This window comes from Dermacentor albipictus, chromosome 2, assembly GCF_038994185.2.
Source record: "Dermacentor albipictus isolate Rhodes 1998 colony chromosome 2, USDA_Dalb.pri_finalv2, whole genome shotgun sequence".
Taxonomy (NCBI): Eukaryota; Metazoa; Arthropoda; class Arachnida; order Ixodida; family Ixodidae; genus Dermacentor; species Dermacentor albipictus.
Genome location: NC_091822.1, coordinates 51,090,896 through 51,112,758, shown reverse-complemented (window position 1 = coordinate 51,112,758; position 21,863 = coordinate 51,090,896). Strand labels below are relative to the sequence as shown.

At 48.4% G+C, this 21,863-nt stretch overlaps 1 protein-coding gene across 2 annotated transcripts in view; it reads left to right on the top strand.

Annotated features, from left to right (window-relative positions):
* The window catches only part of LOC135904319 (uncharacterized), a 51,074-nt gene extending 29,603 nt beyond the window's left edge, over positions 1-21,471 (top strand). Inside the window, exons 4-6 of one of the 2 annotated variants that reach the window (XM_070533594.1) lie at positions 4,870-4,930; positions 6,936-6,998; positions 21,180-21,471. In XM_070533594.1, the coding sequence (XP_070389695.1) occupies positions 4,870-4,930; positions 6,936-6,998; positions 21,180-21,469 (414 nt within the window). In that variant the 3' untranslated portion in view covers positions 21,470-21,471. The remainder of the gene's footprint in view (positions 1-4,869; positions 4,931-6,935; positions 6,999-21,179) is intronic. The other variant, XM_065434943.1, reaches the window with a different exon arrangement.
* Positions 21,472-21,863: the final 392 nt, after the last annotated feature.

Genomic DNA, 21,863 nt, shown 5'->3' with positions numbered 1-21,863 from the left:
TGACAGCTGTAGCAACAGCTACGCCCTCTCTCTACCTCCGAGAACTGCGGTTTCCGGTTTTGAGCCGCCGATCTCAGAGGCCCAAGAATCTTGTCGTATAGCTGCAGTTGTTAACCGATGGATGGCGCAACCAGCACAAAAAATACAGCGAATCCAGTACATCGCAGCGCCGCTAGCGCTCGAGAATTGAACGAATAGGAGGAGTCTTCATCAACGTCTTTGTCCTGAACTCGCGGTGGTCTTGGCCGCTTTCGGCAGCCTCGAGTTTTCTGGTTTTCGGCGCGCTTACGACCTTTGTTGTGCGGATCGCTTGAAAAGTTGGGCCGCCGTGCTGACGTGCGGTTTCAGAATGGCGTGCGCCCGCGGTAAATACTGCGTTAAAACAATGAAGGATAAATGCGACATCTTGCGGGAAGTGGACGCCGGAGTCTTGTCGAAACAAGAAATCGCCAAGCATGGGATACCGAAGAGCACGCTGTCCACTTATATAAAAAATAAGAGGGCGATTGAAGACGCCTTAGAGGCAGAAGTTGCCAGGGAAAGGAAGAGGATGCGGCTGGTAAAGTACCCCGACCTTCCGTGAAAGGTACGACCTTGTGTTTCGTGCGGTGTCAGGGGAGATGAAGGCTGTTAACTTTGAAACATGTGAAAGTTGGCGCTCCGAGGTCCTACAAGGCTCTACAGATTTTTTCAAACATTAAATTGAACTGGCGCCATGTCCTGCTGCTTCCTGGTCGCGGTGTCCTGTTTTTCTTCATTGCTTTCGTTAGTTCGAACTTCGTTTAATTCGAACTGAGATGGCGTCCCCTTGCGGTTCGAATTAACGAGCTTTTACTGTATATATTCTTGTTCATGTACTGTAATCTTGTAGATGGTTGCTTTCATGCTGCCAGTATGCAGCAGACAATACAGCCGTTTCTTGAAGCCTACGCCTCCCTTTACGGGTACAACAAACAGGCGATGAGGGTGCGATCGAACAAGAACTGAAGATGGCAACGGCGGTCCGCAAGCTACTGGAATTTGATCCCGACAACGTAAGCTTGAATATCTTCCCCAAAAGCTTCGCACATTGACATACAAGAAAGTCGTGTCAATGCTGCGGAAGCACTACTCGCCAAGGCATTCAATCGTGGGCGCAAGACACCACTTTAATCAAAGGAAGCAAGCACCTCAAGAAAGTATCATAAACTTTGTGGTCCAGCTCAAGAAACTGCTAGCCTCATGCGATTTCGGCAACTTCCTGGAACAAGAACTTTGGGACTGCCTGATAGCCGGTCTTTATCCCAAGGCCGTTCATTGTTGGTTGCTGGCCATGACTGATACTGAGCCCACCTGGGACTGTGTTTGCAACACTCTACTACCAGAGATGGCAAGCGAAAGATGCATAGGAAATCGTTGTCTCCGTTACTAGGCGACGGTCGGGCATGCACAGTGTAGAGCCATTTGGCACGTACTGCAGAGACCGTCCATTGCACTCTCCTCCTTGATTTATGCCTCCAGTCTCTGCGAGAGGCGCTGGCGCCCCATACTTGCTATACTGATCGATCAGGTGAGATTTTGTGGCAGATGAACGTGCTTTTTAGGGCTCCGTGGCAGCAACAAAATCATAAGTTTTTGTGCATGCTTTGAGCTTGCTTTTGTTTTTGATTTGCTGATTTTTTTAGCCTTTAAATAATCGGGCAGTTTTCTTGTTTTCTCTGTATTTTTTTGTCTCTTTTTCGTGTGTGCGGGTGTTTCGTGTACACTTGCTTTCGCAGGATAGCCAGAGCACCCTTTCACGCCACATGCTTCAGCATGTGCAACCGGATGGCACGTTGAGTCTTTATAGCCTTTAAATAGTAGCTTGGGAGTGGCAAGACTAATAGCTAGTATTGGTTTTACTGTGTGTGAGTTGGCAGGAAAGTGAGAGCGTGGCAGCATGGTTAAACACACGCAAAAACGTGTCATACCTTAAGTCTCTGTGGCATTGATTGCTGTTAAACATTGGTGAGAATCATTTTGCGACATTTTAAGGATTTAGATCCTGTGCGTATCGGTTTTTGCCACAAGGCACTTGCTCTGCATTATTACAGTATTTGCATTAGAAAAAGCCGTGCAGTACATGGCAAGAAAGCTGGGAAAGCAAACAGCGACCCGAAGGTCCCTCAAGGCAGATGAGGGGACAGATGAGAATGGACAGGGAAGCAAGTTAATCGGCATAGACTGTGATGACAACACTAGGCTGGAGAAAATGGAGGCTTTCCAGGAAGAGCTTGTCAAACAGGTTGAAGAGCTCAAAAATGAGCTAAATAGGGAGCGTGATGCATGGAAGGTAGTGGAAAAAAGACATGAAGCAGCCGAGGAAAAGCTGAACAGAGTTGCCATTGTGAACGAGAATGGTTGTGACAATAGAACCCAGTCAACCGACTTGACAGGAGAGGGAGTGCCAGTGAGAGATTCTTGTGCTGGGAAGGATGAAAAATTCGGGCGAAGTGCACCACAGTAACTGTCTCTCAGTAGAGGACACTTCAACTGTGCTGCACACCTACCTACCTGACAACATCCTTGTCGTTACCAACAAGTGTTGTCGTTACCGTGGAGCAGTGCTTCCTGCGCGGCAAGAGCTGCGTCACACATCTGGCGTACATTGCCGTCGATATTTGGGCAGTTGTCCAGCAGGGCACGGAACGCAGCAGCGAGTGCGGCTATGACTGCGTTTTTTGGGTCGCTGCTCGAGGAGGTTGAGGGGTCGTCAGATGGCTCAGCTGTAGCTGCTTGGGCGCTGTGGCCATGCAGGGCGTCACTGTAAGATAGGCCTTGCGGGGTGCGAGCAGACGTAGATGGAGTGGCTGTATGCGGCTCGGTCGATGCGGCGCCGGCCAGCTCTAGCGCTTTTTTGCGTGAAAGGGGTCGCTCGGATGACAACACAGCCACCTTTCTCTTGCGCAGCCACTCAAAACAGCTCGCCTCAGTCGTCGAGTGACGGCCGCCGCAATTATTGCAGCGTGGCATCTCTGCAGGGCAGTCTCCTGTGGCATGCAACTCACCGCAGCAGAGGCAGCGGGCGTCGTGGAAGCAGGTGGTGCCGGCGTGGCCAAAGATGCCACAGCAGTCACATTGGAGTGGCCGGGGCAGTTTAGCACGAACGGCGCGCAGCTGCTTGAAGAGCCGCATGTTGGTAGGCATGATGTTCACTGCGAAGGTGACAGTGACGTTTGCTCCACTTCGTGAGCATGAAAGCACCGCGACGGGGGCTTCAAGGTTTTCTCTGACTGTGTGGGTATCGAAGGAAGCGTCTACCTCATGGATGATGCCAACACAAGAGTTGCTGTGTAGCGCCTTCGAGCGCACCGCCACGATAGCCGATGTCGCACACTTCGAGGAGGGGCGCCAAGTCGGCACCGCGCGTCACATCTGCGGCCACCACATTCTGACGAGAATTGATGCGAACGCGTCTCACGCTTGCTATAGAGGGCAGCTGGGCGGTGATAGTGTCCCGCAAGAGGGCCAGGAAAGTGGCTTTGCGCCCAATGGGCCGGTATAAAACCGTGACGGTGGGATCATGAGCGACACTACCGTCAAGGGGTGGGGTTTGCGGCTCGAAGTTAACTAGCCGTCAGAAACGGCATCTCCTTCTTGCGGGTTTTTGGGGCTGTACCACTGCGGGCTGGCAGGCATGGGCGTCCTCGGCGGCCGTGAGCGGCAGCGGAGAGTTGCTCAGGATGTGCTCCCCTGTTCCCTCAGCAACTGGGGCAGGCGTGGGCGTACTCGGCAGGTTGTCGTTGGACGACGGGCCGTCGGCGGGATTCTCATCATCAATGGGAGCAGCCAGCGCCGCCGAGCGCGAGCCCTCCTCCGCCGCAGGTGCGGTGGGCTCAGTGTTGTTGAGCGAACGCGACGAGCAGGCCGCCGGCGATGAAAGCGATGGGTAATCCGGCCGGACAGGACTTGTGGCGGTCGAGTTGGTCCCGTCTATGTGGGAGAGTGTGGTATCGACATCAATCATACTGGCAGTGGTCAGGAAGAAAGTTCCGGCACTCTCGGTGGTGTCAGCGGTCGACGGAGAGCTGGCACAGTCATTGGTAGAGGCAGCCGAAGTGGGGGCCTCCTCGGAGGCGTCCGCTGAAGTGGACGATGCAGCGAGGTGGCCGCTATCCGTCATATTCGGCGCATCGAAACAGAAAGCGTGGAGGGGAGTCTTCAGGACAGATTGGGTGTGCGCGGATGGCGTCGCACTCACTTGCGTGGGCGGGCATGACAGTGCGGAGCGCGTCAAGTCAGCCGACAGAGCACGTTGGGAACGTGCTTGCAAAATGCACATTCACGGCAAGGCAGGAGGCAATTTGCAGATGTGATGATGATGATGTGTAGTGTTTTATTGCGCAAGGGCCAGGTTTGGCCAAAGAGCGCCATGACAAGTGGTAGTGTTAACGATGCAATATGGGAGATGTGACTTGCCTGTAAAGTGGCCTAAAAATAGTCGCTGTAAAGTGCGTAAAATCTGAGTGCTATAAAATTATGGCGATGACTAATGACGGATACTATGTACATTAAAATCCATCGTAAAAGAATGATGCAAAATAGAAAATATATAAGATTCTAAAATTCACTAGAGCACCACTGCCTCGTTAGAGCCCTTGAGACACAAGGGCCTAGAGGCATGTGCTACATAAAAGAAATTATCACAGCGGCATCCTCTGGAAAGAGGAGACGCTACGAGTGTGTGGGGCTTATAACATGTAATACAACATCTTTCAGGAAGCCCAGGACTGCGCTGGAGTCAAACAGCGGTTCTGGGCCTAGTAACATTACTGGATGAAGGGGGATGCGCTGCCGATATGCTAAGGGAAAATGCTTCTTTCTTTCATGTTCGGCTTCCCGACACTCCAGGAGGACGTGGAGGACGGTCAGCCTCTCCCCGCATCTACCACAGGTTGGAGGCTCGTTTCCGGTGAGTAAAAAGTTATGTGTGCCAAATGTGTGTCCTATTCTTAGACGACAGAATAGGACATCTGTCCGGCGTGATTTTGTTACTGAAGGCCAGAATCCTAACTGTGGCTTTATCACGTGGAGCTTATTATTTGTTTCCGCGTCCCATAGCCGTTGCCACTGGTTCCGTAGTTTCCTCCGTAAGAAGGGCTTCAGGTCTGTGACAGGAACTGCAGCGGTGGGATTAGCAGAATGCGATGTAACTGACGTGGCCATCTGGTCCGCAAGAACGTTACCTTCGATGCCCCTATGACCTGGCACCCAGCATATGACATGCTGATTACCTATATACGCTTTACACAGAGCAGAATAAAGTTCGTTAATTACTGGATTTTTGTGGTTAGAGAAAGCCATCAAGGCCTTCACAACACTAAAGGAATCCGTATATATGACTGCTTTCTGGAGTTTTGATTTCCTTATATGCTTCACAGCCGACAATAGTGCGTAAGCCTCAGCACTAAAGATACTAGTTTCCGCATGCAGTACATCGGTTTCCGAGAAGGATGGCCCGACGGCTGCATAGGACACCCCATCGTGTGACTTCGATGCGTCTGTGTAGAACTCCGTGCAGGAGTGTTTATGCTGGAGTTCCCGGAAATGCATCTGGATTTCAATCTCTGGAGCGTTTTTTGTAACTTCCATGAAAGATGTATCGCATTGTATCAACTGCCACTCCCAAGGAGGTAGCAGCTTGGCTGGATGCATTAGGCGAAGTTCGAGGATTGGAACATGGATTTCATGACTAAGCTCCCTCACACGCAGCGAGAAAGGCTGTCTTACGGAAGGACGATTACGAAATAGTGTAGCATATGTCATATCATTAATGGTGTTAAAACAGAGATGTTCGGGATTAGAGTGGACTTTCAAAAAATATGTTTGGCTGATGTATGTTCTCTGGATATGAAGTGACCACTCATTCGATTCTGCATATAAACTTTGTACGGGACTCGTTCTGAAAGCTCCTGTGGCTAAACGGATACCCAGATGGTGAACAGGGTCTAGCATCTTTAGTGCGCTCGGGCCGGCAGAGTGATAAATGACGGCACCGTAGTCTAGTCGTGATCGAATGAGGCTTTTATATAGATTCATTAAACACTTCCTGTCACTACCCCACGTAGTCTGGGAAAGAAGTTTCATTATGTTCATTGTTTTCAGACATTTTTCTTTAAGATGTTTAATGTGGGGGACGAAAGTGAGTCTGTAGTCAAGTATGACACCTAGAAATTTATGTTCTTTGTTTACCGGTATCTGTTGTCCACACACTTCCAAGCAGGGATCCGGAACTAGGCCTCTCTTCCTTGTGAACAAAACACAAGAACTCTTATGAGGATTGATTTTGAATCCATTTTGCTCTGCCCACCCTGACACCTTGTTCAAACCATGCTGTACCTGCCTCTCGCACACTGCGAGATTACAGGATTTGAAACCGATTTGAATGTCGTCCACATAGACGGAATACAAAATGGCCGGTGGTAAGGAAGCATGAAGTGTTGTCATCTTAACAATAAAGAGTGTGCAACTGAGCACGCCACCCTGGGGTACATCGGTTTCTTGTGCAAAAGGACGTGACAGCACATTGCCTACTTTCACCCGGAAGGTACGATTGGACAAGTAGCTTTTTATTATGTTTAGCATATTACCATGAATGCCCATTTCTGACAAATCTTTCAAGATTCCGTAGCGCCAGGTCGTATCGTACGCCTTCTCCATATCGAGGAATATCGATAAGAAGAACTGTTTGTGTACAAACGCGTCACGAATATGTCCTTCAATACGTACAAGATGGTCGGTTGTGCAGCGCCCTTCTCGGAAGCCACACTGAAAGGGATCAAGCATTTTGTTTTGTTCAAGGAAATGGATGAGTCGCCGATTTATCATGTTTTCAAATACCTTACACATGCAGCTTGTGAGGGCTATCGGGCGGTAACTTGCCACTGAAGAAGGGTCTTTCCCTTGTTTCAAAACAGGGACCACAACAGCTTCTTTCCATGCCGTTGGAAGGTACCCTGCGTCCCACAGTGTTGAAAAGTGTAAGTAGTGTTTCTTGCGTGTCATTGTGTAAGTTTTTGAGCATTTCATACATGATTCTATCGGATCCCGGTGAGGAGCTTTTGCATGCGCTCAAGGCAGCTTTCAATTCGGCAACACTAAAAGGGCAATTGTACGGTTGATTCTGTCGGTATTTATTGATGAGTGGCTTGCATTCTTCTATTTGTTTATATTTTAGGAAGGATTGCGAATAATGTTTTGAGCTTGATACACTCTCAAAGTGCTCCCCAAGTGAGTCGGCCTGATCTTTCAGTGTATCGCCCTGTGTATTTACTAGAGGGAGTGAATATGTTTGCCGCCCTCGAATCCTATTAACCCTGTTCCAGGCTTTGGCCTCATCTCTGAACGAGTTAATACTCGATAAAAACTTGTGCCAGCTTTCTCTTCTGGCCTGCCGGCGGGTTCTCCTACCTTGGGATTTTATTTTTTTAAAGTTGACAAGATTCTCAGCGGTGGGAGAAGCTCGCAGCAACCCCCACGCCTTGTTCTGATTCTTACGGGCGGTTCGACATTCGCTGTTCCACCACGGTACACGTGGTTTGCATGCCAAACCACTTACTTCGGGTATGCAATGTGATGCGGCATCTATTATGAATGCTGTAAGATAATCCACAGCAGCATCAATTTCTAAAGAAGATAGGTCAGCCCATGAGATGCTAGAGAGAGTTCGAAATTTCTGCCAGTCGGCTGTGTCTATCTTCCACCTAGGAGCTTGTGGAGGATATTCGTTTTCTTTGGATGTTCTTATTAGTATGGGGAAGTGGTCGCTCCCGTAAGGATTTTTCATAACTTCCCATTCGAGCTCAGGCAATATACACGGGGAAACTAGGCTGAGGTCAATTGATGAAAATGTTCGGTTGGCGACAGAATAATATGTGGGTGCCTTCTTATTCAGCAGGCATACACCAGAAGAGAAGAGGAACTGTTCAACAAGACGACCTCGCACATCTATACGAGAGTCGCCCCACAGGCTGTTGTGCGCATTGAAATCCCCAAGTACAACGTACGGTTCTGGCAATTCATCTATGAAGGACTGAAATTCATGTTTGCTTAGTTTGTAGTGTGGAGGTATATAAATCGAGCAAATAGTGATAAGTTTGTTTAGCAAAACAATTCGAACCGCCACTGCTTCAAGGGCCGTTCGTAGCTGTAAATGTTGACATGCTATGCTCTTTTGGATTACAATCGCAACACCTCCCGATGATGCGATTGCATCATCGCGATCTTTGCGAAAAGTAACATGCTGTCGGAGAAAGTTTGTGTTGTGATTTGAGGTGTGTTTCCTGTAGACACAGCACTTTTGGATTGTGTTTGTGTATAATCTCTTGCACATCATCAAGGTTCCTAAGAAGACCTCTGACGTTCCACTGTATGATTTGTGTATCCATATTTAAAGTAAGTTGGTGCTGTGTGTACGGAAACTGAAAGATGTCTTAGATTACAGAGCTCTTTCGAGGCCCTGTAATGGGGTTTTGCCCTTTCTGGAGCGTTCGAGGGAGCCTCGCCGCTCCTTAGGCGCTTGGCGCGCCGTGAGGGCAGTTGTAGTGTCCATTGCCTCTTGGGAGGCGCTGGACACATGCTCTTGCGAGCGAGTTTTCAGAGAGGGTCCCGCCTTGGAGGGCAAGACCCCTGCTCCCACCAGCCCGGAGACCGATGGGGCTCCCTGGGGGATCTGGCTGCGCCGGCCGTTGCCAGCGCTGGATGGGGCCGGGGAGGTTGGTGTAGCCTCGGCTGCGCCCACCTTCGGGGTCAATGGCCCCGTCTGCTGTGTTGGCGTAGCAGCGTTAGCCGCAGCCGCCGAGGGGGCGGATGGCGTCACTGCCGCCTCACTGAGTGTGGGTCAGACAGCCGCCGGAGGCCGTTGTGGCGCTGCCCCCTGACGCGCCACTTCGGCAAATGTGTTCTTAGGCAGGTATGCCACCCGCCTACGTGCCTCCTTGAATGATATATTTTCTTTCACTTTGATCGTGACAATTTCTTTTTCTTTTTTCCAAGATGGGCACGACCGCGACTACGCGGCGTGCTCTCCATCACAGTTTACACAATGCAAAGAGTTCGTGCAAGCTTCAGACGTGTGTTCATGGGCACTGCATTTTGCACACGTTTGGCGGCCTCGGCAGCTCTGCGAGCTGTGGCGAAAACGTTGGCATTTGAAACATCTCAGGGGGTTTGGCACGTATGGCCTAACACGGAGCTTAATGTATCCTGCCTCGATTGACTCGGGCAGGACACTCGAACCGAAGGTGATTATCAAGTGTTTCGTTTGGATTTCTTTTCCATCTCGCCTTATCTTAATTCTTTTGACATCTATAACATTTTGTTCACTGAAGCCCTCCAAGAGCTCAGCCTCAGTGAGCTCCAGCAAATCATCGTCCGAGACAACGCCCCGGGTGGTGTTCATAGTACGGTGCGGGGTTACTGTTAGTTGGTTATCCCCAAATGACACAAGCTTAGACAGTTGCTCGTATTGTTTCTTATCGCGGAGCTCGAGGAGATCACCGCTTGCCATCCTGGTCGCCTTATATCCGGCTCCAAAAACATCAGTCAAAGTCTTTGATACAAGGAACGGTGAAATAGTGCGCACTGGTTTGCCGGGTTTTTCCGAGTGAACTACATGGAAACGTGGGAAGTTGTGGACTTGGCGTCCGAAAAACTGAAAAACTTCATCGGTGCGCCCTCTTTTCTGAGGGCGATCAGGGAATGGAGGAAAAGAGCTATCCATAAATATATGTGAAATTTCGGCAGCAACGCCAGCCACCCACCATGGAGTCCAACAAGGGGACGCTGCAGGGCCTGAAAAACAGGGCCTGCAAACGCCAGCTGTACGTTGCCGCTATAACCTAATATGATATAACCAAGGTTGGCTACTCACACAAGGTTAACCCTTGCTGCCAGGAAGGTCGGAAGTAATAAAGAAATGAGAAGGAGACAGGAAAGGTGGAAAGTAAGGAAAAGACGAAGGTTGTAGGGAGAGAGAGACAGGAAAAGGCAACTACTGATTTCCCCCGGGTGGGTCAGTCCGGGGGTGCCGTCTACGTGAAGCCGAGGCCAAAGGGGTGTGTTGCCGCCGCCGAGGGGCCGTAAAGGTCCAAACACCCGGCATTGGCTCAACCCCCAGGATCCCCTTTTCCCCGGACACGGCTAAGCCGCGCACGGCTACACGCGGGAGGGTCCAACCCTCGTGTGCTCGGGTACGTGGTGTCGCAACACACCAAACGCCTGCTGACGCAGACGCCCCTGCGGGGAATTTGCAGATGTGAGGTTGCAGTCCACATGGGTGGGGCTGCAGGGCTTGTCTGGTTTCCTTGGGGACCAGGTCGAAGCTGGGGTGCCTGGACTCTGGATGGGCAGAGAATAATGGCATTTTGGGAGAACTTCAGAATGGCTTCAAAATAGGTAGGCGTTTAGATGATAGCTTACTGTTCTTACTCAGTGCACCGAAACATCTAAAGTAGAAAGGAGACCGTTATATGTGGCCTTCTTAGACATTACAGGAGCCTATGACAACGAAGACCATAACATTTTGTGGGATATTCTGGAATGGGAAGGCTTAGGTCACAATTGTCTACAGCTTTTGAGAGCTTTACCTAGAAAATACTGTTTACGTTGAACGGGAAGGGATGAGGAGCGAGGAGAATGTTCATATCAACAAGAGACTAAGGCAGGGGTACCCTTTATCCCCACTGCTGTTTATGATGCACATGGTGAGCACGGAGAGGGCACTAAAATATCGGCTTTATTCTCTCATAGAAACAGGCGGGTACTGTAGTAGAGCAGCAGCTTTCAGGTTTATTTTATGCGGACGACATTGTGTTGCCAGCTAACAAACAAAGTGATTTGCAACGTCTGGCTAATATCTGTGGAGAGGAAGGCAACAATTTAGGTTTGAAATTTAGTGTTAGAAAATCAGGTGTTATGGTATTCAATGAAAACAGTGAACAGACAGTGGCGAAACAGGGCCAGGAAATACCTCTAGGTAAGAGAATACAAATACCTTCGTACTATATGGATAAATGATGGCAACACATATATGGAAACACAAAAAAAAACAATAACAGTGAAGGGGAAGAGAAATGGGCAGCCATAATGAAGCACAGAACGCTATAGGGATACAATAGGTACGAGGTCCTCCGAAGTATGCGGAAAGGTGTAATGGTTCCAGGACTTACTTTTGGAAATGCGGTTGTTTGCTTTGAACCATGGGTACAATCAGGACTCGACGGGAACCAAAGGTCAGTGGGCCGCCTTGCATTGGGCGTTCACGGGAAGACTGCAAATGAAGCTGTGCAGGGTGATATGGGCTGGACTAGTTTTGAAGCGAGGGAAGTTCGCAGTAAAATTGATTATGAAGAATGACTGAGGAATATGGAAGAAAGTAAATGGGCGGGGAGAGTGTTGAGGTATCTATACAGGAAAATCATTGATTCACAATGGAGAAAAAGAACTAGGAAGCTTACCAACAAGCATGCGGCCTGTAGTGTGGGCAACAGAGCAACACAGAACGTCAAGTGGAAGGTCTGAGAGGCTGAAATAATGTCATGGGTGGCGGCGATGGAAGAGAAGCCTGCCATGAGTAACTACTTAAGAGAAAAAAACGAAATCAGGAAAGAAACAATTTATAACTTAAAGGGGCGCTCATTACATACCTGCCAACCTGGCGAGATAAAAAATCTGGAGACTTTTTATTTGCGCCAACGGGTGGGGAGGGGGGTGGTTGCATTTACTGTTTCAACTACTGGTGGGACCGGGGTGGGCGGGTTCGTTCAAACTTTCAGACAGTGTTCGTTGAGTCCTTTTGCAGGGACCTTGCAGTAGTAGACTTTGCTCACTTCCAAAATTTGAGTAGCTTTGCTGAAAACATGGTCCAGATTGACGTCCCTTCACTAGCAGCAGGTGTTGGAGGGTTGTGTTACACATTGATGAGCGGAATTCAGTCCTAGTTTTTCAAGCCGTGCTAAAAATCCTCTCACACTCTGTGTTGCTATGCGGTATGATGAGTAAATCCAGCATCACTTTAGCAACTCGGTGAAACGTGTTTTTCATCAGTGTTTTTCATTTTTCCAACCAGAGATCACTGCACGTCCCACCTTTGTTCATTCAGAATGTCCGTGGAGGACTACGTCTTTAGTGTGGTAAGTTCAGCTTCGAGAAGCAGCTAAAGCGTCTTCAGCAGATTCGTTGGGATCTCAGGGCAGCAGCTGAGGGAAACAATAAAGAAACGAAGACTCGAGAGCGATGCCTGTGAAATAAATTTCAGGTTGGCCACCTCCGCATTCTTCAGAGTTGCGTCGACATCCATACTGCTTCGCCTCATCACATTTCGGGAACATTTTTCATAGAAGAGGCCCAACGTGGCCACCGACACTAAGGGGTAGGTTGTGTTCGATGAGGTATCCCGTAACCAGGCACTCCACAAGTATGGGACTGTCGTTGCAGTTGTTCCGGAGAAAGTTCACTATGTTGTCTTGCTGCTCAGTGGTGGGAACATAGCTTTGATGCTTCACCATTGCCACCGGGAGACACGCTGACGTTGCATCCACACGTACAAAATGCAAAATGTTCTCCGTTTCTTGATGTCAAAAAGCACAGAAATTCAGAAGTATAAGACCTCAAAAACTTCTGCAAATACCTTTTCTAGGGCTTCGATAGTGCCATGGCATCAAACACACGAGGATTCTAACTTTACACGGTAACACACACGGCCTAGCCAACACTAATCAAACACACAAGCAGCAGCAACAAGATGCACCATGGAGGAAGGCATGCATGAAATCCAAGAGCTACATTTACTCTGGCTTTGGTCGGCTTAATATAGGCAATGTAGTTGGCTGCTTAGTCGATGGTGCTAGTGCAGCCGTTGTTGGTCATGCTGACGATTACAATGTGGCTGTAGATTCCGCGGTGCCGGTTTCCCAAAAAACCATTATTGCGCAAACAGCGACCACTTTTCGGGAGATATAAGACAGCGATTGTACAATCAGAAAGTTCAGTAAAAAATTGAGTATCCCGGGTGAATCAGTAGGGTTAGCAGGTATGTCATTACTTTTTGAAGCGAGATCGGGATGCCTTAGAACACTCACCTATAAAGCAAGAGATAAGAAGGAAGAAGCAGCATGTGCTTGCTGCGGTAAAGCTAGGGAAACTATGGAGCATGTTTTATTAGAATGTGAAGACGTCTGCCCAGCGGTCAATTTAGGCCTCCTTGAGGCCAGAAAAGGAGGCCAGTGGGCCAAGGAGGCCCACTGGCCTCCTTGAAGCCCTTGGGTTCCGCGAGAGGAGTGGAAAAGTAAACATGTCCACAATAGGGATTAGTAAGAGGTGGTTGGAGGATTGATGGAAGAAAAGTAAGGAGACGACAAAAAACGAAGACATACAAAAGCAAAGCTCACAATAGGGGGTCAGAAAGTTTGGTTGTAGGAGTTCATAGTTTTTTTTTTCCCTTCTTTTTTGTTTAGCCTAGGTAGCACATTAGGCAGTATAATAGCAAGAGCTTGGTGGTGCAACCCACCGCCCCGTTCGAAAGAGGATGCTCATAACATCCATCCATCCCATGCTAACATACTTGCTCTCACATAACAGACAGCTACGTGTCGAGGGCCATCGAAGCACCCAAACCGATCTGTCAAGCAAGAGTTTTGCGATTTCTGTCATGTTGGTTGCAGGTAAGCATGTGCATTTTGCGACAGCAGCACGTCTATATATTTTTTTTTCTCAAAACATCAGGGATGCGTGACCAAACTTGTGAGCGCTGTACACAAATGAAGCGGCCGTTTGTTTACTAAATTTTCTGGGACCATGTGTTGTTGGCGTCATTGCAACGTACATCGCTTTACTATAAAGTCAGTGATTTACGATGCATAGTTCTTATCGTTTCTTTGTGTTACTTTCTTTTTTATACCCAATCAGTTGTCTATCTGCAGTGCGTAATCGGTTCTGTTGTCCTGCGCCCGACAAGATGCCGTACTGCTGTGTGTCACGCTGCAAGTCATCCAGTAAAAAAACGGACGCTGGGCATATCATTCCATGAAATACCAAGCGATCCAGAACTGCGCGTAAAATGGCTAAAAGACATTTCTCGTAAAGACTGGGTACTGAATACAACGTTGTGCTATTGGACTGTATGCAGCCGACACTTCAGTTCATCTGGCTTCATGGAAGGTTGTAAAATTCGGAAACTTAAAAAAGACGCTATCCCCAGCATTTTCGAAGAAATCCGGCATACTTGCAGCCTCCTAAAAAGAGAGAGAAGTGACGCATCAGTGAAAAAGCGCGAGGCTGCTGCGCTAGCGAACCCACAACCGCCGAAGCAACGAGCAGTCATTGATGACAACCAAATGGAGTCGTGTCTGCAACCACTCGACGAATTGTCGGTTGTCAACGTCGCCTTTGAAGATTTATCACCTGTGGACCGGCTGCACCGGTACCGGACCGTTGCCACCCGTAAAAAACGGCACTAGCGAGCGCTGCACTACCGCGACTGTGCAGTTGCACAGAGCAGTGCAAGTGTCCTCACAATTCTCGGTTTCGACAGTGGACAAACGGAAGTGGACACGCAAAAAACGAGACAAATGCACATATTGAGCGGCTCAAGAATATCGTTGATAATCGCGAACAGGAAATACAAAAGCTTAACGAAGAGTGCTTTGTTCATGCATTCCTCTAAGTTGTCGACAAAACGAAGGAGAAAGACTTGGCTGCGTAATTATTAGTAGAACAAGTTAAGAATTTCGGAAAAACGAAACCCATGTGGTCTGATCTGACAGTGCACCATATGCTGTGGTTTTACGTAACCTCTCGACTCACGCATACGAGCATAGAAGGACTACAGGCATTTTCCAGCTGCTTAGTCGAAGCACTCTGGAGCATTTTATGGGCTTATCACGTGGAGAAGTCGGCGTGACGGAACTCGTGAAGCAAAGGCTGTCAACTGAGCTCGCTTCTGATCCCTCATTGCAAGCCAGAGCGTGCTCGTTAATTCTAGATGAAATGTGCGTGAAACAGAGGCTGTTTACCATAAACAAAGGGACGCCTTCATCGGCGAAGTAGACTATGGTGGGAGCATTCCTAGGAAACAACAAATGAGTGTGTGCTAGCCAACTTCTGTGCTTTGTCCACAACGGCCTTTCAGTTTCGTTCAAAATACCCGTGGCCTACTTTTTGACGAGAAATGTCACTGGCCGTGAGCTGCACATGCTCATGCAACATGTCCTGAAGGAAGTTGAAGACAGGATTTTTCGTCGAGTGCATTGTCACCGACAACCACAAACTCAATGTCTTAGCGCTCCAACTTTTATGTAACGGAAGCCTCACGCATTGCACTGAGCACCCAGGAACACCGAATCGAAAACTTTTCTTAGCACTCGATCAGTGCCACTTGGTCAAAAATGTGTGATCGCAGTTTTTGTCCCGTAACATTGGAAAAGGTGGCTAAATAACGGCGAACCACTTGAAGAGCCTCTACAAAATGCAGCAAGGCAGCCTTGTAAAGCCAGTTCGATTTCTAACGAGAAAACATACGTTCTCCACAAATATTGAAAAAATGAACATGAAAAGAGCAATTGAAGAAGAGAGAGAGAATGAGCATGGAGTGAACTGTGACAAGCGGGCAGAGTTGTTGAACCGGCGCAGCAAGCGGCACGTGAATTGGGCGTCGGGCAAGGTGTGGACGGCGGCCCGAGCTCCCGTAGCCGGAGCCTCTGTAGACACGGCCCTGAGTCCGTTCCGATCTTCGGCAGTGACGTGCAGTGACGACAGACCCAGCAGCCCGGCGCATCTCCAGCTCGGATGTCCTACTTGACACTCCGCAGATAAGCCTACACTACGTGTTCAGCAGCTCTCAGAACTTTCCGCTGGACTGTGGTTTTTTAATCGCGTTTAATCTTTCATTTAATTATTCATCGCGTGTTGATTCTTGTATGTCATGTTAGGGTAGTGTCTGCCACGTTTACTGTCGCATGCATTTTGTATTTGTGTCGTGCATTTTTTTTTTTTTTACGAGTGTTAGGAGTTCCCACGTGGTGGGCTCAGTGTCGCGCGAGTGGCATCAGGGCTTGTGTTGTGCGACCCGCACGCCTTCGCGAGCTAGGACCCACTGCTTGTAGTTTGTGTGTTTTTTCATTATGTCGCGCACATGATTTTATTTTATTAAATTGAGTGTGTGTGTTGTACATCGCCCTCCGTCTCATGCCTCTGGTTCACGGTTGATCAGGCGTGGACCTTATCGCTGGTCAGCAGATGAACCATCAGTAAACGTACGCGGGGTGGGTTTGTTGTCGCCCCATCCCCTCCGGTTCAGAGGGTGCGAATAGCTCACCATCAATCCTTGACGAAGATGCTCAGCAAACGACTCGGCGAACTTGTTTGCATAAATGTGGCGGTCATCGTCGTCGTCGGCGCTGCTAACTTCAAGGCCCTCGGTTGCAAGGTGCTCCAAGAGTCACTGATGATTCTTGTGCCTTTCGTAGCCGCCTTCGTTGTGCCATGGTGCAGTTATGCCTTCCTGGATGTAAATTGACGGCAGCAACACACGAAAACGCCATGAACACAATGCAACAAACCTGCACGACGCTCCAAAACTCTCGACGGCGAAAATGTTCGCTGGCGCTGTAACCTGTCGGCAACTGCGTCTAACTGCGGCGGTTAGTATCATGTGATACTCCTCTCGGCCAGATCGCGCCTACGCTCTTTCTTTGAAGTTAGTGTGGTTGGGAGTGCTCCGAGTCTGAGGCTGACGCTCGGAAAGAACCATCCAGACGTGGTCCGAGTGCTCGACTTCTACCACCGGAATGTGTAACCACTTTTCAGAGCCCTCTTGAGCGCTCAAAAACTACTATCCGAATACACTATACGTTTACAACCCTGGAAATGGCCTTGCAGTGACATTATGGAGGCTGAAGTTAGTCAAGCCGTAGTGCCAGGATGTGTGATAGTTTAAAATTATGGGGTTTTACGTGCCAATACCCCGATCTGATTGTGGGGCACACCATAGTGGAGGACCCCAGAAATTTGCACCACCTGGGATTCCTTAACGTGCACCGAAATTTAAATACATGCGTCTTGTTGCATTTTCCCCCCATCGAAATGCGGCTGCCATGGTTGGGATTCGATCCTGCGACCTCGTGTTTAGCAGCCCAATGTAATAGCAACTAAGCAATCGCAGCCGATGCGTGATAGTTTAGCTTAATTCTGTGGGGGGGGAAGGCACGATGGAATAAGGTTGCACGTTTGGCTTGTTCATGCATCATATTGAATTCCATTGGCACAGCGAATAAAGACGGGGCGAAGAGGCACAGAAAAACATACACATGCAGCAGTAGCTTTTGACAATACAGCAGACTCCTGTTAAGACGAACTTGCTTAAGATGAACTCTCGGTTAAAATGAACAGCGGAAGTTGTTTGTCTGGTTTCCCATAGAGTCAATGCAAAAAAAAATCCGCTTAATATGAACACTGCACACACGCTAATCGGTTAAGATGAACTTTCACGGCCGGCCGCCGTGCCTTAACCGCGCAGCTTTGCTCGAACCCGAGCAGCACTTTAGAGGAAAAGAAAAAAAAAAGAACAATGAAAGCTTTTCTGTGGCGTCGACGATCTGTGCAATGCGGGGAGACGAGGAGACCTAGCCACCTCGGTGTTTCTGCGAAGGTTCCGCTGCTCCTCCTCTCCCCACCCTTCCTGACTCACTCCTCCATCTCCTCCCGGCCCAGCTATAAGAATTAGCCGTGCTCTCAAGTTCATTCTCTCCTTTGCCTCCCCATCGCCGGACCCTCCCACTCTGCCCTGCACAGCGCCGATGCAATGAGCCCTTCATACGAGGCATTTTCAGTGCTGTGCTACTCCCCTTCCCCCCCACCGCAGCACCTCTCACAATGATCTTTCCTCTTTGTCGCTACAGCAGGTTCGCGTCGCGCTGGCTTTCTCCGAACTTGCAGACTGCAGGGAGAAAACAGGAGGCAGAGAGAGAGAGAAAGACCAAGCACGGCCTGGCCAGTAAAGCCAGCGAAACTTTGAAAAAAAAAGGCAAAGAGAAAAAGCGAGAAGATAAAGCAGCCAATGCTGTTTCCCAATGGTGATCACGTGATAGTGCCGTCATGCCAGTGCTACCAACCTTTGCGTTTGCTGACCTCCAGCTATGCCAACTACGCAGTAGGCATATCCCTTCTTTGTGGCATGCATGCGCGCTGTGTCCTGCTGTCTCCTGCCAGTCTGTACACCGTCACATCGTGGTGTGCATTGCTTGTTTTAATGTGCACCCTGTTCGTCGTGTTGCTAGTATGGCAAGTCAGCCAACAGGTCGGAAAAAGCCACTTGAACTTCGTGAGAAGATCGAAGTTTTGACCGAGGTTCGCACCGGCCGGCTTTGGAAGGCTGAAATTGCGCGCAAGTTCGGCATCGTGAAAAGTACCATGAGTGGTATTGTGAAAGACAAAGCACGGATGACCAGTGCTCTGCAAGATTGTGAGTTTGCGCCAAACCGTAAAAGGATGCGCACAGCTATGCACAAAGACCTAGAAGACGTTCTTCTTCCTTGGCTAAAGAGAGCGCACGGTGCGAATTTGCCAGTGAACAAAGTCATATTGAAAGCGAAAGCATAAGAAATTGCCCTGAGGCTGAATGTGGAGTTTCCATGCAGTGATGGGTGGCTTGACTGTTTCCGCAGAAGGCATGGACTGGCGTTTCGTTGCGTTGAGGCCGCTGCAGTGGACGAAACAGCCTGCAGCGATTGGAGGCAGAACAGACTGAATGACCTTATGGAAGAATATGACCCTCAAGATATATGCAACGTGTATGAAACTGCCCTTTTCTACCAGCTGCTTCCAAACAGAAAGCTCGCATTTGCTGGTGATAACTGTGTGGTGGGCAAACACAGCAAGCTTTGGGTAACGGTCCTCGTGGGCGCAAATACGACTGGGGCTGACAAACTAAGGTTTCTGGTGATTCGGAAGTCTAAAGCACCACGCTGCTTTAAAAGCATAAAAACGCTGCCGGTCACGTACATAACTAATACGAAAGCGTGGATGACGCAAGCGCTTTTCGAGCAGTGGCTTCAGGAGATGGATCATCGCTTCAAGAGAGAGAAGAGAAAAGTTCTCTTTGTTGTTGATAACTGTCCCGGACACGGTCACGTCGCCGGACTTTATACCATCCGTTATGTTAGAGGTTACTAAAGTGACCTTTGCCAATGCCTTCCCAGATGCGGGGTTTATGGCGCCTAGTGACAGCTCAGCGCAGAATGACTGTGATATTATGAGTGAGGCCTCCACTGTGAACTTAGAGGAGAGCAGCATTGTTTTTACGCTGAGCAGTAAGGGTGTTTCCATTGACATGAGTGCCTATGTCAGCATTGATGAAGGTGTGCAAACATGTAGGGCTGACACACTGGAAGCTTTAATTGAAGAGGTGCTCGATCTGCCATCAGAAACTGCGGCTGACGATGACAGCATGGATGTTCTGCCTGAATCTGCACAAGTGACCTGCAATGCAGCTGATGCATGCCTGGATACTTTAGTGCAGTTTTTCGAACAATGCGAGGACACTGAGGAATATGTCAGAAAATTAAGTGAGATGTCTGCATTTGTAGCAGCCAGGCGATTTTCTCGAAAGACACACAAGAAATAGATCACAGACTGGGTAACAGTCAACAGTGCCTCATGCCTTACTACGGCAATGTGTAGCATACCACTAATAGTGCAATAAATGCTTATGTTGCAATTATTTTTTCCCTGAAAGGCCATTTCATTCATTTGTTCTCATGTACGAGGTATTTGGACACACACTGCATGCTAAAACATCATTTTTAGAAGCACTCCTGATTAGACAAGCTACTGATAAGATGAACACTTTTCATGGTCCCTTGGAGTTCATCTTAAAGGGAGTCTACTGTACATTTATTTCAGAGATGAGCAGTACATATATCCTCCACTGCGTGTGTCACTGGAAACATGCTCCGAAAAAGTCAGCAAATGCGAAAAACACAAAACATGCACAACTGCAGGCTTGTGCTAAACTATTATGACATGTGCAAAAATTCTAATTGTTTTGTTGATAATACCACGGAAGGTTTGCTGACACATGCGTCTGCATACGTGGCTATGTATTGTGCTTCAACGATTAGTCTAGTCATTGAATTTGCCCTCTTATCCAGAATAACAGTTTGCTAAAGTTTCACTTTATTCAGAGTAAGAGAGCAAATGAAATGACTAGGGTAATGATCGAAGCCCAATACATATAGCCATGTATGCTGATGCCCTGCATCAGCAACCTTTCATACTATCATCAACAAAACAATTCGAATTCTTGCGCATGTCTTAATAGCTTACCACGAGCCTGCAGTTGATACGTATATTTTGTTTTTGCATTTGCTGACATTTTCAGAGCACATGTCCAGTGACACACGCAGTGGAGGCAATGTGTACTGCTCATCTCAGAAATGAAGCTATTGTTGAAGGTTAGTGCTGCGTGTGTATGCTTTTCTGTGCCTCTTCGTCCCATCTCTTTTCCGCATCTCAAAAATTATGGGTTTTAACGTGTCACTTTCTGATTATGAGGCACGCCGTAGTGGAGGACTCCGAAAATTTCGACCACGTGGGGATCTTTAACGTGCACCTTAATATAAGTACACGGGTGTTTTCGCATTTCGCCCCCATCGAAATGCGGCCGCCGTGGCTGGGATTCGATCCCGCGACCTCGTGCTCAGCAGCCAAACACCATAGCCACTGAGCAACCACAGCAGGTTCTTTTACGCATTTCATCGAAAGCGCACATCAAAGACGAAATGCTGGTGAAGCTTCTTCTAGAAGCTATCCTCTTGTCAGAACAAGCCACTCTGTTGACTTTGTATCCTGCGACGGAGCAACGTGGAATCTGAGCATGTGGAGTTCATTTGGAGTTGGCTGTATGAAGCTAGAAGTTTTGTTCTGTTGTGCCAATTCCCAAATGCCTCCTATGGACATGGGAAATGCAAAACAATACGTATGCATAAGGCTCATTCTTCGTGAATTCGTGTTGTTTCTGCGCTTTTGCTCAATACCAGCAACATCGTCCCAAAACCGTGCGTGTTCGTTGTTTTGTTTCAAACGCTTCTGTCACTATTGGTGCTGAGGGAATTTTAAGGCTCATAAAGCAGATATGCTACATGCTCTTTTCTTTTTCTTTATTTCAGCATCCTCAGGCAAGATCACCTGCAAAGTTACCCATCCTGCGGACCCATCCAGAAACCACTTCTGCTCTGACTTCCCACATTTAGTCAAGTGTGTTCGCAACTCGTTTGTAAGCACCGGTTTCACCACTCCAGACGGTCGTGCATGTGCTGAGCACATAGAGGGAGCATGGGACAAAGACAAAAGTTCTCTAACCTTGAAGGCCATGCCACATATTACAAAAGCACACGTTCGGCCCAAATCATTTGAGAAAATAAAAGTGAGCTTGGCCTTCACACTGGGCCAAAAATGACATCAACAGCAGTGCAAACAGACACAACTGTAACAGACAAGAGAAAATCCACGACCGAAGTTCTCACACAGATGCCCACACACATGCCTGCATACGCACAAAGTCAAACAGAAACCGAGCTGGAATTAAGCAAAGCTTGCAGGAAGAAATCTGCCACAGAAACACATCCCACGCAGATCTACCCGCAAAAAGACAAATAAGTGACAGCCATCGCAAGTTAATAACTCTTACCTGCCATGAAGCACCAAATTCCTACAGGCTAGAAAACTTACCAAAAAACGTGCAAGCAACACTTCTCATCTGAAAATGTGCACAGTCTGCACAGAGAGCAATATAATCCCTGAAGGTCTAACACTGAAGGCTATACCAGCTCTAGGAACACTCCCACCATACC